The sequence below is a fragment of the Ixodes scapularis genome, unplaced genomic scaffold, assembly GCF_016920785.2.
Source record: "Ixodes scapularis isolate PalLabHiFi unplaced genomic scaffold, ASM1692078v2 PGA_scaffold6__148_contigs__length_123643588, whole genome shotgun sequence".
NCBI classification, from domain to species: Eukaryota; Metazoa; Arthropoda; class Arachnida; order Ixodida; family Ixodidae; genus Ixodes; species Ixodes scapularis.
Genome location: NW_024609881.1, coordinates 42,257,322 through 42,278,857, shown reverse-complemented (window position 1 = coordinate 42,278,857; position 21,536 = coordinate 42,257,322). Strand labels below are relative to the sequence as shown.

The following is a 21,536-nucleotide window of genomic DNA, read 5'->3' as shown; positions in this document are numbered from 1 at the left end:
ACATTTGGCATAAAATTAACTTTACAAAAATGCCCAGCTATACTTAAATGAAGAATGAATATTTTTAAACATCCTTTGTATATGCAAATATCTTCTTTTTAATGATTAACACAGGTTGCCAGGGCATCACTAAACACATTGGAAAATTTTTTACTGCAATGTAGATATCATCCACAACGAAGTTACCTTTACTTTTTAAATACATCCTTCACGTGCTTGCACCATGCCGATTTGAAAGTGAGGTTTCCCCCTAAGCACGCGGCAACAATATTTCTTTTCGCAATGTTGATCGCGATAAGTCAGTCCCTTGAGTGCGCATTTAAGCAAGCACCGGTGTATTGCTGATAAGCCGGACCCGTTGAAGCGAACTCCACGGTTGTGGCTTCCACGCGACGCACCAGCACTCGGTAAGAATCGCGCTCAAATGGGGCACACCTGCCACGATCAACAAAATCACTGTCAGAGCTCAGGCGAGCTCCTGTATATTTAAAATTTGGATAAATTACCCGAGACTGGGGCGATAAAACTAAACACGCTAACCGTGGTAGAGAAAAAAAAAGTGAGCTAGGAAGGCAAAGCCAACCTGTGGAAGAATAGGAATATCAAAGTTCATCACCAAGCGAATATAAAACAGCATGTTATTGAATGCTACTATTGCAAAATTTGAATATTTCCGCAACACTAACCACAAAACAATATAAAAATTCCCCTGGTGTATCCCCGCCACATTTAGGGATTACTTGTGTGAAATTAAGACTGAATGTTTTTTTAATATAATAAAAGTAACGATTTAGTATATAATTGTGCACATATAAAATTGACCCTCTATGATAATCTAAAAAAAATATCATTTTTATAAATTAATACTCAATAATTTTGTCCCGCTCAACGTAGCAAGAGAAGTTGCTTCAGCAGATAATTAGACACGACTTAAATTGTTTACCTAAATATAGCGAAGAAACGCTTGCTGATAAATTTAAACAGCTGTGAAATGTTTGAATTATTCTTTTGCGTTACTCATATTTTTTACATTTTTTATAATGAAAGCTACTTATAACTACATTTTGTGAAGAAAAAAACGTGTACAGCGACTCACCGCAGTTCTTCTCGTCCGACCCGTCCATGCAGTCCTCCTTGAAGTCACATCTTTTGTTTGCTGGAATGCATGTTTCGGAAGGGGCGCAGGTGAATTGATCACTGGAACAGGTTGGGGGTTTGGTAGGGGCAGGCGTCGAAGGCGGGCCGGGCCAGACTCCTGTAAAATACGCAGTCATGTTTCTGCATTCTTCATTTAAGAGAAAAACCCGGAGCGCCTCTTAGGCACTAGTGCGGGGGTCACATTGCACCTAAATTAAATCAGCATTCTCGAGGCACACTACTTCCGCTGGTAGTAAATTCACCTCGGATATGACACGCACAAAGAATAAGTTCTGAAAAAAGATTTTTCCTTGAGGCACGACGTCGAACCTTGCAAGAGTCCTTCGTTCACACTCAGATATAAATTGGAGATGGTAGGTATTCTGAAGCAGAAGGTCATGTCTGTTTCTGATAACTAGAATACAAATAAATATTGTGTCGGAAACTTAGAGGGCGCTCCCCCAAAGACATCCAGAAGCGCTTTATCGGCTTAATTTGTTACTGATATTAGTTTATGCGGCAAGTTGGGGGTCCTATTTTATCTTTTGCGCTCCGTTTCATGTACCGCCAAAACTAGGTAAACCTCGAAAAACGTTTTTTGGCAAGCATAGAATAGAATTTAAGTTGACGTAGTGCCATTAAATAATTTAACTTGCAAAATTTATAGGACGGTTTATTTTTGCAGCAGTGCGTGCATGCCTTCCATCGCTTACCAATTGTGCGAATACGATGGAGAGTGACTCATGGTTTCTCCTTATTTTTACGTTTTCTGCTTAATAAACTCAGTATTATTAGTACGTATGGCCAAGAAACATTTACTTAAGTATTAACCCTAACTCCTTAACATTAGATTTTCGGCTAAACACTCAAAGGAAAAAAAAAAAAAAAAATAAGGTTCTCAATTTTGAATGAGATTTTTGTATAATGTATCTTCAAGAAAATAAACACACACACATACACACATTTACATGCTCTATAAATAGATTGACGAGCAGCTACATCAAAATTTGCAACGACCGCGTGATGATCGCTATTATCAGAATAACATTTACGTTCGTTCAAGAGGAACACCATTTAAAATATGGTTCATAAATCACAGAACTGAGCAGCTCATTTGACTTTCCAACGGAACGTTTTCTTTTTCAAATGGATCCCAATGCAAGTGATGAGGGCGAGAAAAAAATCGTGGGTGATACTCAAGATTGTTTACGTGTGGGAATGCGAGCGCATGACGCACGCACTGTTCTACGTGTCACTAGTTGCGTGCAGTGCTAGCAAAGTCAACAGCAGGCGAAGAGAGGAAGGGCGAGCACTAGGAACGCGGGATGGGAGAGGAGAGCAATGGAGGGCGAGGGTAGAAAGGAAGATCACTAGAAACGTTAGAGAGAAAACGAGGCTTTTCTCTTCCTCCACAGCCCTCCAAATGCTTTCCCTTTCTCCAATGGCCTAGGGTTGCCTTCGGCTGTACTACACGTAACTAGCAAAACGGAACACCGGCACAGCTTTAGTCAGCCGGAACCGTGCAGCAGCGGGGCGTCGGAGAAGTGTGCTCGTCTCGTACCCCAAAGTCCCGGTTTCCATTCCAATGCACACCGAAATGAACGAAATTATTTTTTTTCAAAGCCATTAAGTTACTTCGTTTACAGGAACCTCCCTTCAAAATTTTTCGCATCCAATGGGAATTTAAATGCCGTTTCGCTGCTACAGACAACGCTTAGCCAATGGGAATTTAGCTGCCGACTTTACGGGCGTCGCTCAAATGAGGCAGTTAATGCTTTCAGATTAAAAATGTCGTTACCTTGTTATGGACGTTCCATACATATACAAAGCGCCGTGCCGGCACTGCGCGCAATTTTGTGATATATCCCATTTGCATATTGTCACGGGAGGTGACCAAAAAAACAAGACATAAACAGGAAGAAGTAAACGTTTAATGTGTGCGAACTTGTGCCAAAAATAAAAGGGTACAAAAGATAATAACACAGCGTCGCGGGCGCCGAAGTCGGCGTTACAGCGGAGTCGAACGCTGGGGCGAAAACTGACTCCGCTCGCCTTGCGGAATCCGTTGTGTACCCTCGCGGGTTTTTGGATCGTTCGACGTAGAAGGTTTGGCGCGTGGAACATTCTAACCTAGAATCAGCAAGACGGTTCTCCAATTCACCAGAACATCGCATTACAGTGTCAACAAAAATGTGTAGCCGCGGCCAGGAATCGCACACTGGCCTTTTGCGTGGAAGGCAAGCGCGATAACCATTAGGCCACGCGCGCGCTGCCTTCTTGGCCAGCTGCGCGCGCGGCAATATTTTTAATCGAGGCAGTTTATGCAGTACTCACCATGTAACACAAAATACCTAAATTTACAGTTAATGACAGAATGATAATGATGGGGCGTGTCTTCCGAACGCCCGACCTCTCACGAGTGCGCTCGGTGCCTTCCGCCGTGCTTCGACTGCGGGCGCGCGCTCGGGGTGCACGAGCCGCCCAAATCTTGTCGGAGGTAGAAAGATCGGGCTGGAGGCGGTGCTACAGAAAATCGTCACTGTCGTTTTCACCTTGTCAAACACTATATTCGCTATTACGCTTGTTACAACTTTAGGTAAGCCTACTTTTTCCGGCACCGAAGTTCCAACTCTGGCTCTGATATGGACTGATAACATCACTCAGAAGCCATAAAGGGCCTAACTGGTACTAATATGCAATAAAGTTAATGTGTAGTACTACAGGTAAAGAGACTGCGTCTTAAGCCGAGAAGAGCACCAATAACAAATTAACAAATAAAGATGTATGAACAAAACAATACACGCCACGCGAGACTTGAAGGGACACTGACACCCCCAAATATTTGATTTTATTATTTTTTTACAGGCTAGTAATTATGGTCTCAGACGATTACCCAATCAATATTTTGCTACTATGTCACGTATATTAAAAAAAAGCGACAAACCGATTCTGAATTTGGAGTGGGGAGGAAGAAGAAATATGGAGGAGGAGAAAGTTTCAGGAAGTCACGTGGCTGTAAAACTTTTTTCTGTTTCTAATTATTGGCAGCAGCTTAGGATTCACAAAAATTTGTATAATATTTTGTCTATTTTTAGTATTGAGTTGCTGCCTTCGATGACCAATGCCTGATTATGTTTCGTGGTTGTATCTAAACCACGGAAAATGGCACTTGACCATTTAGAAAAAAGTGAGCGCGATTCAAGCTGGCCATTTCTCGATATTTAGTTTTCATGTGAAAAAAAAACAAAAACAATTTCCAGCCCGAAATTGTGTTCTTGATAGTTGGGTTCTCATACGTCATGTCTTTGGCCACAATGAATAAATACCTTATCAGTAAAGGGCGACTCAGGTGAATATTTTTCAATGCTAGATTACGTCTTTTTTCAGCTAAGGCGGTGTCCCTGAAATACGTGGTATGATTTTTTCCCAATATTGAGTGTAGTTTTATAACAATCACGGCTCAAAGTTCGGTTTCCGAAATCCACGGCAAAACCGAAACGATCCTATAGAGGGATGGCAACACTGATCATCAGCCATACGTCTGGAACGCGACGTCATCGTGGTGCCGGCGGTACGCTGTACAACCAAACAACCGCAGCTCCACCGTGACGTGACGTCACAGGTGTGCTGCGCCAGTGTTCGTCGACTAAAAGCCAACCCGCTTGCCACCCGCTAAAGAGCAGCTGTCCGCAACATTAAAATCGTTTTTAGTAGAGTGCGCGACCTCCCTTCGATGTAATATTTCGGCTGTGATCATATTTCATGCCGCTAAAGCGATACCAATCACTCATTTTTGTTTCCTTTTCAATTAAAGTTGCTCATTAAGTTTTGATATAATATTGCTGAAACATTTTTTTTTTTGGGGGGGGGGGGGGGGGGGCGAGATGTGTAATCTCGCACTCATGCGGGTGAGATAACCCAGCGGGATTTTTGAGAAGCTAAAATGTCTGCTGAAGTTTCTGCAATGGCACTGCTATTCATTGACAACTTAACACAACAATAAACAAAACAAAAAGAAAAACAATCAATAGAATCGCGTTGTCTAGCCTAGATATATTCGGTGGCATTTTCGTTTTCCGTAAAATGTTAAGATACCACATGGCAACCATTTAGCGTGCGTACTTTCCGCGCCTCTCCTTCACTGTTCAATTTTATGTTATCTCGTCCTTTGATTGGCCATGTTCGTTCGCTTGGTTTTTACATTTTTTATTGTGTGCACCAAAGTGAGGGCCACTCTTGTTGTTGTTGGACAGATTAAATAAATATTTATTATTATTATTATGACTATTATTGTACCGTTCACGCTTATTAGTTCCTGATTTGTTTTTTCAGCGTTATCAGCTAATGATGTAATCTCGTTGGTTTTGGAGTGACTGTTAGACGCTCGAAACTCCCCACGCCCCGAATGTCTTATTCTCTTAGTGGCTATACAACATTCACAATCCACAATATCTGCGACGAGTAGTCAAAACTCTGTTTTAGCTTGAGCCATACTGTGTTTAATTAGGTTTATTAAAATACCCGTGCGATTTTATATTCTACGCTACATAAATTGTAAGAAAAAATAAATAAAGAGAATACGCCTCAATTGCTAGCTAAAACATCCCCAAACTTCACCCGCGATATTTTGTTTTGTAGAAAAAATATCGGAATTGCGACCTTTTCTGCAAAAAAACTCGAACTGCGGAGTTACATACAGACTATTGCTCGTCACATTAGGTTCTTATTCGTTCAACCTTCAGAAACGCGCAACGATGATTTTCAAAATTAGGAAACACGTTAATGCTAATGCGAAACAGAAAAGTATCTTTAACCTTCCGGTCTACCCATGAGTAAATGCGAAAAATAGCAAGGTCAGATTGACATTATTTTTAGAGAATCACTCATTTTAAACATAACAAAAAATGGCGTTGGTCTAATTTTTTTTTGTGCATTTTTTAAATTTTAGCTCGATTCATTTTTTTTTGTTGTTGAATTCTTTACGTACATTAACACAACTATGGTGTCCCTGAAACAAATTTATTTAATAAGTTCGCGACCCCCCTGAACATAATGTGTAGTCGACTAATACAAATGTGGGCCAAATAAGCTACCTTGACTTGGACGTCGTCAAGTTCGGTTAACGCTTGTGTGATAACAAACACAAATGGAGATACTCACCGTGATATGCGCGGCATCCTTTTGAAAAAGAGACATCGTCGATTGCGATGTAAGCAGCTTCATTCGTGGCTTCGTGTCTCCCTTTGAAGAAAACCTATTGAGACAGTGTGTCCTCAAATTAAGTATTGTTCTTTGAAGTGCAGAGCAGACTACTTCCACAGGCATTTCCCTCCAAACTCAAAAGCAATAAAAATAAATTTTTGACAGAAACCTTCCTTAGGCATATCTTCTGGGTAGCCGTTTGGGTAAGCAAAATGGACAATCATGCTTTTTGTTAGATTAGCACTGAGTCCAATAAGTAGCTGAAGAGAAAGCTCTCACATAATCGTAGTGGGAGCGATATTTCGAAACGTCTCATCCTGGCTTCGTCATAATAGCGGACAACAATGTACGACCATAATTAAAAGAAGCGCAAACACTGCAGATTCTGACACTGCCCTAATAAGTATATTTCTCAGTGTCCGCTACCATTTGGAAAAAGGTAATATCAAATATAATGTTCACTTAGCTCAACCAAGTTTGTCAGTTTTGTTATGTACACGCTTTAAATGACTTCTGGCAAAGGGAAGGTTCAACTTCTTAGATAAAAAAAACAAGTATTTCGGCATAGTAAAAAAAGTATAATTCGTTTGCCGGAGGCTGTTTACCTATATAAAAATAAACCTTTGGTCTACCTGTGGTTTGGTCATAAGGTAATTTGTTAAACCACGAATTAGTTCCTCACTAGAATCAGTACTGGCAATAAATTTTCCAATTAGTTCTCTTTTATTCAGGTTGCTTAACACAGGTCGCGCTGCAGAAACCTAATGTCTTTTTTAGGTGAGGCTTCAGACGCCGTATTTTGCGAACAATGACTAGATGGCAGAAGAAAACGAAACGCCTTTGTCTAAAGCATAAAATCTTCGATTTACGCAAACAAAAAAAGAAAAGAAACTGACATAGGATACGTATTTTTAGATTAAGATTATCAATTGTGAACGTCCACAGTTCGGTTCTGACAGACCACCCTTTTGTTCCAAAAGTCGAAATGTGATGTTCCGCTAAGTATGTTGATACTCTGGCTTCCAAACACCAGAGTATCAAGTATCATGCCCATAGACAAGCTGCGCAGAAAGGTGCTTCCATATGTACACATGCTACGCAGGAGTACTGTCAGATGATAGAATAATGGCTCAGAAACACTGGGGGCACATAACCCCATTTTTACAACTCGGAGACAAGAAACATCCTGAAACGATCTACACAGCACGTTGCGTGGAGACACTGTTTGCATACGTGTATGTACGTGCCTCATATCGTATTTTTATCTTGCGACCATGAAATGCGGGCAGACGGAATTTGCGGTCTATATATCATATTTAACTAGGAACTAAAATATTTAATAACAATTCGAATGTCTGCATGTTTTGTTTTGATTACAGTTGATGGAACCGAAAGCTTAACCCTTATTTCCTGAAAATATACAACCGGGAATCGTAAATTGCTTCACTAACTCTACATCAGTGATTCTGGTAATATAGATGCATCTGGCAAAATCAAACTCATCAAGAAATAATTTTCAACAAGGCAGAAAATAATTTTCTCCTTCGTACCTGGAACGGATCTTCCTCACCGAAAACAATCCTCATCATTCTAAAGTAAAACCAGGATGTGGGTGTCGATGTACTCCAGACTTGAGTAAGCGGCCCGCCTTTGGCATATCTCACACCCAGCATAAGCTCAGATGGGGCGCCTTTGTAGATCATGAAGAAGAATGTTATCTGGGGGAGAAAATATAACTACACTTTTATATCTGCCAAGGTTGTCGAAACAAATTGTTATATTTTAATAAAAACAGATATTAGATCGTGGCAGGATTGTAATGCCCTCTAATTCCAAAGCTATGCCCCCTCGCTGATCTGTCCGCTCATGCGTACATTTCCTCAGTAAATTTGGCAACGAATTTAATTGAACATGGCGTGACGTGACGTAACCTAAAGAAAAATTAAATTTACCTCTATATTTAGTGGGGAAACTGATGTCACATGAACTAAACACTAATTCAGTTTTCCCGGTAAATCTAACGGGTAAACTTCCTAAACTTAACTGCTAAAAGCACGTCACGTAATGCTAATTCAGTTTTACGCTAAATTCATGTATTACCTGACATCATGTGACATTAAGTTTGCCTGCTATATTTAGTGGGGTAATTTAAAAAAAAACGGTTTTCGACGGTCCCACGCGACTCTTTTTTTGTCTGAAATATTTATACGACCGTTTTTGTTTAAACACGGCATTCCGTGTAACATGTGCTTGGAATTAAAGGGATTCCTACCAATTGTTTCCTAATTTTTTAATAGGATAAGTCGCCTGTAACTCGTAAGTGCAAATGGATAGAATAACAACTAGAGCTTCGAATTAAAGAAAACACTGAAACTATGTAATGTGAGCACAGGGGTTATTAAAAATTAGACTTTATGGTTTCAGCCGTAATATCCTTATATAAGTGAATTTTTTTTATCGCTCTTCTGGAGCTTTAAAGTCAGAGTGCGAATGACGATTGTTGTTTTATCTTCAAGAAACGTGGTTCTCAAATGGGGACCGCGTACCCTTTGGGGTCCGCGAAGGCACTCTAAGGGTCCGTGAAACCCTGCCTAGTCAGTCCAACTGGTAATAAATGTTGTATTTTTTTCAGATTAAGAAGCAATGTTCCAATTATGTGGTGAGTTTTCTCCTGTGTATGTCAGTTGGAGAAGTCTCTTTCACACTAGCCTTTAGGTATATTCGTTTAATAAATCCTTATAATAATTAACTTAATCCTTTCCCTTCTCCTTATTGCGAACGGAGTCCTCCATCATCTCCGCCGAACCACAAGGGGTCCGTGAGACCTCAATGGTTGAGAACCACTGTTCTAGAAGTTCCTATAGGAATGTAGTGAAGTATCATTACTCGTTACTCAAAGTAGGCTGCGAAAATAGGGTACTCGTTCTTATTCTTAGAATGTAACTAGTTTCTTACTTAGTCACTGCAAAGTAATATCAAAAAGCACTACGGAAATTCGTTTTCGAAAATGTGTCCCAAGCAAACCTCCCCCTCTAAAACGAGCCGGAAAAATCGGCTCCTGCGCATATAATGCCCAAAATTTCACCGAACGTTCCTTGAGCAGGTCCGTTTCAGCCTTTAAAATTCTAAGGTGAAGTTTTCATCCCGTAAAAAATGAAAGCGAAAAACTTGCCAAAGTGAAGGTTGGGCACGCTCGCAGATGACAGAATTAGGAACGCTATTTACTTCTGGCGCCATTTTTCGATGGGTGGAGCGAGAAGACGACGCACTCTGTTGTCTGTTCGCTGCGCCGCCTATCGGTAGTTGGCGTGACAATTAAATGGCGCAGCTAAGTTGGCAGTCTGCGAACGCAGTCAAAGTTTGACTTCGGTAAAATATTTGCTCTTAGATTGTTTTCATTTTTTTTTTACAGGAAGATAATTGAGCTTTCAGCGTCCACGTGGCGAAACTGACCTGCTCACTGAATATTCGGTGAAAGTTTGAGCATTAAATATGCAACTGACAATTCCTCGTGGATGTTTTACAGCGGAGCGTCAGCTTGGTACACTCTATACTGCTTCGGAAAGCAGCTTAGGAAATGCAGAGCGTAGCAGGTGTCCAGCATTTCACAATCGGTCTGCAGCCGATGCAAACCACATTGGCCGATTAGGACGCAGAAGACTGAATCAGGGAGCGTGGCTATCATAAACCACGCCATGTGTTTTCTAAGCTGACAGTGATAATGAGCGTTCAAACAAAACCTGCGCCAAGGATTCCTCGCATGTTCTACCTCGATGAAGCGCGAAGCAAGCTTGGACACGAGAGCAGAGTCAACGTTTAAATGGAACACACTCTTAACACAAATTTCAATGCGCACGTGTTCCAGCCAAACGGTGACGCATCGTTGGGCTACGTCAACCGAAGTCTATGTCAGAAACGAGCTAAAGTTATGCTTGTTCTAATATGTGAAATGATCTGCTAGTTACTGATATGTTAAGAAACGTTGGGCGTGACTTGGGGTCTTCACGATTCTTGCCTGCTGATGTGTTCCTCCGCGCTCTTGTCGGCCAATGCCGCCATTTAATTCGTTGCGATGTGATCAAATATTAGAACCCGAAACATAGTTTAACGTCTGAGTGTTGGTTAATGAAGTCATTGCGTCGTCTGCACCCAGTAATGCACGCGAAGTTCAATAACGACATGGAAGGCGGCGAGCAAATAACTGACTCATCTGTTTTTTATATATATTATTTCACGGAGAAATTCCGAGAGGGAATGTGGAGCACGTGTTGCGGTGAGCTGATGTTTTACTTTAAAATGTTTGAGAGCTTCGGGGTAATGCTAACTTTCGCTAAATTTACCGAACTGCCGAGCTACTAACTTCAGCAGGAAAACGCTAGCCGCTATGTTTAGCGGAATCAACTAAATGTAGCCCGTAGCATTATCGAATTACATTTACGTGTTTCATTCAACCTTTACCCTTCCGCGTTGCAATTTCGTGTGGTAGTTTTAGATACCCTTTTTTTGTTTGTGAAGCCGCACGCCTAAACGCATGCCATGCAAACAAAATGTTCATTTAAGAAACAAACTTCCTATAAATGAATATATCGGTACTCACAGCGCAGGTGCCGTTGGCTTGTAGAATAGGACCAGCAATTTCAGATTCAACCATCGTGCTCTTTGGACGTAAAATCAGGAATCGACCTAGAAAATGTATTTACAGAAATATTCGATGCAGAGATCTTCGACCTAGATAAGTGTAGAGACTCAAAGCCTAGTCGTCATTTGTAACCGGGACAGTTGTTGTAAAGTAAAAACGCAATCATGCAGCCATTTCAGTATAGTAAAAAATGACATACAGCCATCATTTTCGTTCTTGAACTTAAAGGTATCTTTAAATCGCCACATTTATGGCGATTTCAACCTCCTGGTTACGATTGGGAGTCAGGCAGCTTCTTAGTTAGTCATACAAACACAAGGTTGAAGCTACTTTGTCTGTTAAACTTCGTTCATTTCAATGGTTTTGAACAACGTAATACTGTATACAACTGTTGTGGAAACATACTTGACCTTGCCCTGGTCACTTCGGCTGTTGATATCAGTCTTGCCAAAGCTCCGCTATTTGGGGTGGATAACTATCATCAATCTTTTATTATACCATTTTCTTCCCACTTGCCAAGCGAATTTTCTATTCACAATCATGGCTTTCCTACTTCAACGGTGATTTCTATTCATTGTATCAGTATCTTCGGGACTATGACTGGAGTAGTGTTCTAGCTGATCAGTGTGTTGAATCATCAACTTACACACTTTCGACTATTGTCCAGGAAAGCATGCGACTCCTTATACCAAGGAGGGTGTCTCATAAAAGTGACTATCCCATATGGTTCTCGAAGGAACTAAGACATTGCTTAAGGCGCAAGCTACACTATCATTGCCTGCCCAAAAAGCTGGCAATGTCATTTGGTACACGAGATTTAGCCTATGTCGTGCAGAGGCGAAACAATTGTTTAAGCGAGATAAACAACAACATGCTGACATCGCCGAGCAATCATTGAGCACACAGCCACAGTGTATGTGGAAGTTTCTCAAAGAGAGCATCAAAGAGAATGTTACCACGATCACATTGCGAGAGAATGAGGATTGCGTCTCTGACCCTGTTGATGTAGCTAATATATTTGCGCGCCACTTTAGTGCTTCTACCAGTACAAATAATGGCCTAATGCCTAGCTCGAGTATAAACTGCCTGGATTTTCTGACTGTTGCTCCAATTGATTAATCTGAAGTCTTGGAGGCAATTAAAAAATTGAAACCAAGGTTATCTACGGGAATAGATGGAATTCCCAGCTTCATAGTAAAAGGTTGTGCTCCACTCCTTTGTCCAGTTTTGGTTCATATCATTAACTTATCACTTGCATCTGAAACATTTCCTACCGCTTGGAAGCGCTCTGTTGTTGTTCCATTACATAAATCGGGTGATCGATCCATGGTTAACAACTATAGGCCAGTCTCCCTCCTTTGTAGTTTTTCTAAAGTTTATGAAATTGTTTTGCATACCCGCCTTTACGAATATTTTTGTCGGAAGGTTATTCCTGAGCAGCATGGTTTAATGAAAGGCCGCTCCACAGAAACAAACCTGTGTTCCTTCCTACATCAGATTGTACCATCTGTCCATAGTGGAGGACAAGCGGGTGTAGTCTACTTTGATATGAGCAAAACTTTTGACAAAGTTAATCACCGATTACTGATGAGCAAACTCTGTAGTTACGGTCTGTCCCTAAAGGACTGTCGTCTCCTCGATAGTTACTTATCTCATTGGCTGAACTTTGTGCGAGTATCCGGCCGATTATCTGCTCCTTTTTTATCTACTTCTGGGGTTCCTCAAGGCAGTAACCTCGGTCCTTTGCTGTTTTTAGTTTTTGTGAATGATCTAACTTCCTGTATTAAACACACGCGGTTTTTGTTATTTGCTGATGATATTAAGTTGTTTACAGCGGTTAAAACGGTTGACGATTGTGAATGTCTTCAGCGCGATATAGATTCTATTTCGGCGTGGTGTTTTTCAAATGACCTTCTCTTAAATGAGTCAAAGACGAAAGTTATGTCCTTTTCTAGGAAGCGTGAAATTCTGAGTTTTCCCTATGTATTAGATTCCATCAATATTACTCGCGTTGAGGTCATCCGTGATCTAGGCGTTTTTATGGATCCTGCAATTAATTTCAACCATCACGTGACCACAATTACGAATGCTTCCTTTAGAGTGCTGGGAACCATTACACGAGTGACACGCGATTTTTCTAAACCACTTTGTATTTTACGTTTGTTTTCTTCACTGATGCGTAGTCGTGTTGAATATGCCTCAGTTGTCTGGAACTGTATTGGAGTGACAAATTCAGGTTTAATTGATAGAGTTCAACGTAGGTTTGTTCGTGTTTTGTTTGATCGTTATTTTCAACCGAATTATTTCTATAGTTATGAGAGGATTTGTGAACTCGCGAAGTTAGACTCGTTGCACAAAAGGAGAAGAATTTGTGAACTGACATATTTGTATAAGATTGTAAATGGTATAATTGATTCCCCAGAGCTACTCCGTCACATCTATTTGCAGGTTCCTCGTCAGTCTTGTAGACTTTATACTTTGTTTTATCCAATCGACTTCTACCATGCTGCACCCATGACACACCTACAACTGACTTATAACCATTTATAACAGATTTCTGCGAATGCTAGCCTTGATATATTTGATGAAAAGCGTAAATTTCGACAGTGTGTGGAGGCTATTGTTTTTTCCTAACGTTTCGCTTTTATCCTGTTTAGCGTTGCATTTCTGAAGGAATAAGTGCACCACTAAGGAGGTGTCAAGCTGTTCGTGGGTCACTGAAAATAAGAATAAACATAAACATGAACATAAGATCTTGGAAACTAAAATTACAGGTATTCTACTTTCCCCATTGCACTTCTTCAAAGAAGCCGTTTCCCACGTTAGAATCTAGGGTAATGATAAGTAGGCGGAATTATTTTTATTTTCTTCTTCATGGGATCTTTGATATTACCTTTCAAATACGTGTTCTTTTTAATTCACCCAATTCACCAGGACCGTGCTCACCAGAATAATCATGCCATAAAACTTTACACACAATATTTTCATTTTTATTTTCTCTCGAGATACAATACCTGTTTTCACACCAAAAATATTACATGCTTATGCTCATTCAGCTGAAAATATTACTTCCGCACTAAAAATCATGTCTCGTTAGCAGGACTTTTGTGTGTTATGGTTCTCTCTCTCATTTAAATTTGTACCAATCCGGCAAGGACATTCGGTCTGGAGCCGCAGTGTCTTGAAATTAATATATAATTGTAATGTCTCGATTTCCCAAAGTTTTAAGCAATATAAAAGCAATTGAGATGCAAAGCAGACTTTATTTTGACCTAATAAATATATGTCTCCTGTAGGGGTTTGCAAAACACCTAAAATATTATTGTACCGAGAGGCCTGAACCATACAGATTATTCCTCGATACAGACACTTTTGCGGCCTATGTGTGAACTTTAAATAATCAATGGTTATTTTTGATTAATTTTTAAATTCATCGCTGCTCCATAAGAACTAAAACTCAGGCCTAAATCTGGCATTCTCTTGGGAGCCAAGGACCGAAGGAGTTTTGTGAACCTTACAAACAACAGTGAAGTTTAGGTCTGGCACTTATTGGGCAGTTGTAGGGTCGAAATACCCAAAACCTGGTTAAGGAATATCAAGCTAGGTTATACACAAAGATGTTTTAGCGTTTAGGGTTCTAAATTGAGGAATAAAAAACAAAGTTTGTCCCGGCAAACTGTGCTTCTTGGGTAAAAAAAATTCTACGCTAGAAGTAGTACATGAGAAATGCTATTTTTTAGCCAAGCGCCGCAAAGCTTGAGTCACCTTCTTGGTGGCCACTGGTATGGTCTCGAGTAGGTGTTAGCCACAGGAAAGTCCCAGGTCGAATCCTTTCCCACGTCGATGTTGTGGTCTCGCTTTTTTCAGGCAGAACAGGTTTCCAGTCACAGAACGAATAATCGAAGTTACATCCAAGGTTGTGATCCCCTGGAAAGATTGTCATGTGTCAGTCTAAAATAAAACAAAATATTGAATTCGAACATACAAGGGTGTATTTATTTTATTCCCTATTTCTTTAGTTAAAGTCTATACTCTATCTCAGAAGGTGCTCGCGATGCTATAAACGCCACAGGCGGGAAAAACGCGGAATGCCTCCTATGTGAGAATTTTTAGGGACGGGCTTAGTTTTAAGGTGGGAGGGGGCGGGGGTGAAGCGGCGTTGGGAATAGAAAAAAGGTTTCCGCTCAAGGTTCATTTTTCGCCCCTGTATCTATGGTAATGCACCACAACTCTATTGAGATCAAGTACAGTACAGAGGAGAGCAGCCAGCAGGAGGGCCCCAGTAGCAGTGGATGCAGATCACAAGGGCAGAGACTACAAGTTCTTTTTTCTCTGACCATGGAAGGACTGTCATCAAGACCACTGTAGTAGAGGAGGGTGCTCATCGGGTATTAAGCTAAGCGGTAATTTTTTATGCTGGCAACTATTCTTTCAAAATAAAATACAAAATAAAACAAAACAAAAATCTAAGTCGTCTTTGCGTTAAGAGTTGGGCGGTATCTGAAAGAAGGCACGCGGATGCCGTTTCACATAAAGTTAAACATATAATTTTTGGAGTGCACATCTTTAACGTGGCGAAATCTTAAGAATAGAGCAATAATGACAGTCGTGCATCTCCTTTCCCCAATACCGATCTTTGCGTCATCGGCACAGTGATTTACGTGTTCGCTCCCAGGTGTAGTGCTCAAAGGAAAAACGCCGAGATCGCCATAATACTGGCAATAATTATTTCATCAAATATATGAACCTTTAATGTGTTTCATCTTGCACAAAGAAACAATTAAACTTCTTATGTTTAATAAAAATATATCTTAAACCAAGCGTTTTTTATATTTTTTATTTTTTTTATTTTTGACTTCCAGTATTCGTTCGCACATCCCTGCCGGAGGCGTAGGAATCCGCGAACGGATAGTAGACGACGAAATAAAACAAACAGTCGTCTGCTTCATAAAAAGAACTAATAATACGAAACATCCTCGCATGCTTTAATATATAATAACGAGTCAAAAAAAAAAAAAGGAATTTCGTCTGCAACATGCAGAAGCACGTCGGTGCGCGGCTAAAAAAACTTCAGGGAGTATTGGTTGTCCGTGTTTCCCCTCTGTTTCGCCCTTTGCAACAAAGGCGCCACTATAGCGCTTGCGCGCAACTAGCCTCGCCTACCCAGTTCGGGGGTTTGCAGTAGGCTGCGGAAAGCGCAATTGAAAAGCGGAAACGATCTACCAAAACTCCTTAGTACTGTTGTCTGGTGCACTTTTATTTTAGGATTGCATTCTTTCGAAAGGAAAACGGGGGATATGCATGCAACATGGTGTGCAGTAACGTGGGCATAGGCTCAATACCTTAGTAGACCAAAATCGAAATTCGCAGCAACCTTCAACTTAAAGTCCTATACGAATGCATCAAGTGCAATTTTTAGGAACTACGCTATCGTTTGTTCAGAAGACATTAGGCAGGCGTTAGGGTAAGTAAGAACCAATACTTTTGTCAATTTTGAACAAACTGAATAGGGGTGCCGCTTGACCAGGAAAAGGGGAAGGGAAAGAACGTCAAGTGAATAAGGATGGAGGAGGAATGTATAGCCAATCCTAGAGCACAAAGCCGGGGCCCTCAGAGAGATGACATGAAACTACGTCAGAGCTGAGGTCTGAAGGAGCAAATTGCCCAGGAAGTTGGTTTCAACGCAACGCACCACCTTTTACCCCCATTGAGTCACGCGGTAACGTAACGCCGCTACTTGTCGTCGCCCGGGCACCACCAGGAGAAAGAGTGCCAATCAGACGTTATCCCCCAAAGAGTAACTAAATATTCTTACTCGTCACATGCTCGAAAAGTAACTAAATATGTTGCTCGTTACCGATTCTCAAAAGGAACGAGTTATTTTACTTCAAAGGTAACGAGTTACTGTTCTTGGTATTTTAACAACCAAATACACCACTCTTTTCGCACCATGGTCGATTGTTTACTTTTCTGTGGTTGTTGCACTTAAGTGGTAGGTGCCAATCGAAGTTTTTTGGATTTCTGTTTCTCCGCTTCCTTGAAAAGGGATCTCCGGCAACGCTGAAGTGTCGTTCTACTGACGCGCTCGAAGAAACGGCAGTGTTGTGCTTCGGGAAGAGCTGACGAATCTGGGATTCCGCTCTCTCTCTTTTGTTTTCTCTGCTTAAAGCTCGAAGTTCACAGTGGGTTGTGTGCCTTCTCCTCTTGGCAACCTCCGGGCTTACATTCTGTTTGTACCCCTATTCTAGAAGATTTTACCAACGAACCTTGGTGTGTTGGCTGAGTGAAGGACATTACCAGCCGTAGATTTCGACTGACGTGTTCAGCGATAAATTTCGCTATACTGTGTTACTGTTAAGTTGTTTTTCGGATTGGTCATCTGCCTTCGTAGCTATAGACGCTTACTCAGGTTATAATTAAAAAGAGGCTGCTTAAACGGAGTTCTACACGATATTCCTCAAAATTAGCAAAACGCGTTACTTGGCATTAAAATAACCTAATATATTACGCGTTAGTTTTATAAGAAAAGTAACTAAATTCGTTACTCTTTACCAAAAGGTGTAACTAGGTTGAAGAAAGTCGTTAGTAGTAGCTCCTTACGTTCATGTCTGGTGCGACTGTGTCGGCGGTCGACAGCCAATAAACAGCAGTGCGCGTGTTTTTCTTCTTGTTTTAGGATTTTCGTCAGTCGTTTTTTTTCTTGACCGCATCATTCGCGCCAATGTGTCAATCGTGCGCCCTTGTTTCGCTTAAATCTCTTCAACAGTTTACCGCTACCACTTAAATGTTTCGCCCTTCAAAGCCGAGAAAATTGTATTCGAGACTCAAATGTGACAATGTTCCGAGTTCTAAACTAAAATAATGTTCGTGATGCTTGGGTGCGAATGATTCGACGGAACAACCTCGTCAACCCTAACCCCACCAAAGCAAGCACTTCCCCGTTTTTGTTTTTTTTTTGTTTTTTTTTAGCTCTTTTTTTTTCTAGTGGACCGGGAGAAGGTGAAATGCAGGCACGCAAGGCTGGAGGTGAACGTTTGACTGATTACGCGAAAATTAACATTTCGATATTCGAGAAGCTTGTCACGCTTGGTCCTTGCGAAACAAACTCACGTAATAGTCATCTGCTTTGCGTCTACGACTCCCCTCCTTTGGCGCACAGTTATGGCGTTTCAGCACTTTTCAAAGGCTTCTGAGTTTCGTAAATGATTGAAGCAGGCTACTTTCACTCACTTGTTTAATCTCGTACCATCGTCGCTCACGGTTTCTGTTACTTACTCGAAGGTGCATTTATTTTCTAGGTGCACGAGCTTCATTTTAAAGACACTGAAATGGTTCGGGAAAATTCCCACCTTGACGACACAAACTGGCGCGTGTTGGCTCCGCCCCTGACTTGCCTGCCCCTCAAACCTGGAGCAGTTCCGTCAGTGTTCCCGGGGTGTCCGATGTGCGTGTCAACGGTGTATACCACGAGAGAAGACCCGAACCCAAGGAGGAATCGGATGGAAATAGCTACTGAGCAAGACGGGGTTGCACAATTGTTTGGTAGCACCTATGGTTGGGCCTGTGGGGTTGTCTTTGATATTGTTTGTCTGGTGGAGCTTTGTGGAATACGCACTATGGATTTCCGAGAGAATAGCGAGTTTTAGTAGAACATGTTTTCCCCTCCGCTAAGCCCCTATGCTACCCGGAACTCTACAGCCAAGGCCATCGGCGCGCAGGCGCAGTGGCGGTTTCTTCGTAGCGGATGGTTAGCGGAGGGGGTAACACGGTCTACTAAAACTTTCTATTTTTTTAAGTTGAAATGTACCCAATTTTCTTACTCCAGCTTCTGGTGCGAATGGTTCATGCAGTGGGAGTTCATCTAGTACAATATGCTTAAGTTAACACATATATTGTTTTCTAATATCAGCATTGCTGTTCAGTTTCACTTCAAACAAGTCACAAAAACTTATGTAGAAAACAAAAATGACGCACACAAACATTCTAGGGCAAAACATTGAGTGTTTCGTTAGCTATGTGATAACTTATTGACTAAAAGTCAACATCTTCGACAGAAATCAGTTTGGTTTCGGGAAACAATCCGAAAAAGAAAATCTCAAACCAAAAGCTCACAAACAAATAGTTCCCGGTGTTTTGCGGTCGACTTGACTCCGCCTTCAGAGGGTGACTAAATCGAATGGGACAGCGAGGGCTTCGACCTCTTCTTCCTCTTCTTCCAAGTTGATGTTTTGTTAACGAGGCGCAGGCCCTGGACGTAAATGTATGGTAAGACCCTGAGGGACCTGTTAATGTTCCCCGGTGTGTTCTGAATATGCCACGACTCCAAGAACAGAGTTTTTCGGATATTTGTCTCTGTGTCTATTAAGTGCCCGTTTCCGAAGTCAATCCGATGATCAAGTACCTCACAATGCTCCGCGACGGCGCTACGCTCGCGATTGAAATGGTGCGCACCCTCCTGGTGCTGGCGCATCCGTTCGGCGAAAGATTTAGTTTGACAAATGTGGGCGGCGGGGCACTTTGCACACGGTATCCTATAAACCCTGTCTTCTGCTTTCTCTTTTGGGAGGAGATCTTTCGACCTTGGCATCAATCGTTCTAATGTTGACACTGGCTTGTGTATCATTTGTATCCCTCCTTTTCGGAGCACGCGCGCCAGTGTCTCGCTCGTTACTTTCACATAGGTTACGCTGATACGCGGGACGAGGCGGGTCTGTGTGTCACCCAGCGATCTATAATTATTACGCGTGCAGCACTGTCGACGGGCGACGCGTTGAACAAAACTCCTAGCGTAGCCGCTTCTTTGGAGGTCAGCAAGTCAGCAAGGATGGTCTGTTTCTCCTTTCTTCTATTTTTTTTGATGAGCAGATGGTCAATGCTCAAGACAGAAGCGTATAGACCACTGACGCCTTGTGACTCAAGGGGAGGTTCAAGTTAAAATCAAGGTAGTGTTCGGTGTGTGTTGGTTTTCTGTAGGCCATGAATCTCAGCTTGTCTCCTTGCCTTTTTACCAGAGCACCAAGGAATGGCATAACTCCATCTCTCTCGTATGCTACAGTGAACTGGATGGCCGGTTTTAAAGAGTTCAGGTGTGCCAAAAATGGTTCACCTCTGATTTTTCCACGATGCGAAAATCATCATCTACATAGCACATAAACTCTTTTGGACTGTTGGTGAAAGTGCTTAGCACCCTCTGTACAACCACTTCCATTGTGAGGCGTGCCGTCGTGACATAAATAGAGGCGCGCGTTGCCGTCCCGCTGAATTCTTTGAAGTCTTCACCCATGAAATTGAAGTATGCAGTGCCAAGGCAAAACTCGAGAAGGCGGCATTGTTCATTCACACTAAGGCTGGTTCTGGAGCCCACTGTTTCGTCCTTCTCGATGTCCTCTCTGGCTGTAGCAGGTGCTAAGGGACCTGGCACGCTGGTAAAGAGTCACACAACGTCAAAAGTCTCCAACGTGTCGTCATCGCTGAGTCTCACTTGCGAGGCACGCTCCATGAAGTGGTCGGTGTTCAGCGCATGAGTTGGCGTGTTTCCAACGAAGGGAGCTGTAGTCCAGTGTAGTTTAATTCGATAGCGCTCGGAGCGGTGAGGTCGTAATGTCTACGATAGGTCGCAAGGGGACGTTAGGTTTGTGTGTCTCGGGCAGTCCGTAGAAGCATAGCCGAGAGCCATTCCTGCTGATTAGATAGAAGTAAAGGGTTTTCCATTCTGTGTATTCCTTGAAAATGTCAGACATCTTGTTCATGTTCCGCTGAACTTGGGATGTTGGGTCTTTCTTAAGCTTTTCATAAGCTGTACTGTCGAGAAGATCCCGTGCCTTCTGCTGGTACCTGTCGCGGTCCAGAACGACGGTCAATTTTCTTTTATATGACGGCAGGAGCACAATCTCAGTATCCTCGCGGAGCTTCCGAAGCGCAGCAGTTTCATCATGTGAGGGATTGTGGTGTTGCCTTTGAGCATGTTTTGAAAGGTTGCCTATCGCTTTAATTTGTATACCTTCCCGGACGCAAGGGTCTATGCGCACAATGCCATCCTTCACTGCGGCAACCATTTTCGGCAAACGGGGCCGGGTCGTGGTCACGTCGAAGCCGTGGCCTTTTGCCAAGACCTCGAGGGGGAGAGCTGTATTGAAGGCAGGTTCGTGAAAAAAACTGGCGGTGTCAGCCCCTCGTGTTTCTGGGTGTTTTGCCGTAAATCCGATTCACGAGTCCCACACCATCCTTCTGGAACGAGGACGTGATAGATAGGCACGGAAAAAAATATCTGAAAACGTCTGTTCTGGAAGTCGTGGCATATTCAAAAAACACCGGGGAACATTAACAGGTCCCTCGGGACCTTACCATCTACTTACGTCCAGGGCCTGCGTCACGTTAACAAAACATCAACTCGGTAGAGGAGGAGGAAGAGATCGGAGCTCTCGCTGTGCCATCCATTTAGTCACCCCCTAAAGAAGGAGTCAAGTCGAACCCGAAACGTTGGGAACTGTTTGTTTCTAGGCTCTTGTTATGAGTTTTTTTTTTTCGTTTTTCGGATGTAAGACTATCGCCTGGACGG

The 21,536-nt window shown here is 42.0% G+C and overlaps 1 protein-coding gene across 1 annotated transcript in view; it reads right to left on the bottom strand.

Annotated features, from left to right (window-relative positions):
- The window catches only part of LOC8037160 (MAM and LDL-receptor class A domain-containing protein 1-like), a 233,604-nt gene that overhangs the window by 74,190 nt on the left and 137,878 nt on the right, over positions 1-21,536 (bottom strand). The window contains exons 39-43 of the mRNA XM_040210516.3: positions 14,744-14,905; positions 10,937-11,022; positions 7,890-8,057; positions 6,298-6,391; positions 1,097-1,255 (exon numbers count right to left, since the gene is read on the bottom strand). Of these exons, the coding sequence (XP_040066450.1) occupies positions 1,097-1,255; positions 6,298-6,391; positions 7,890-8,057; positions 10,937-11,022; positions 14,744-14,905 (669 nt within the window). The remainder of the gene's footprint in view (positions 1-1,096; positions 1,256-6,297; positions 6,392-7,889; positions 8,058-10,936; positions 11,023-14,743; positions 14,906-21,536) is intronic.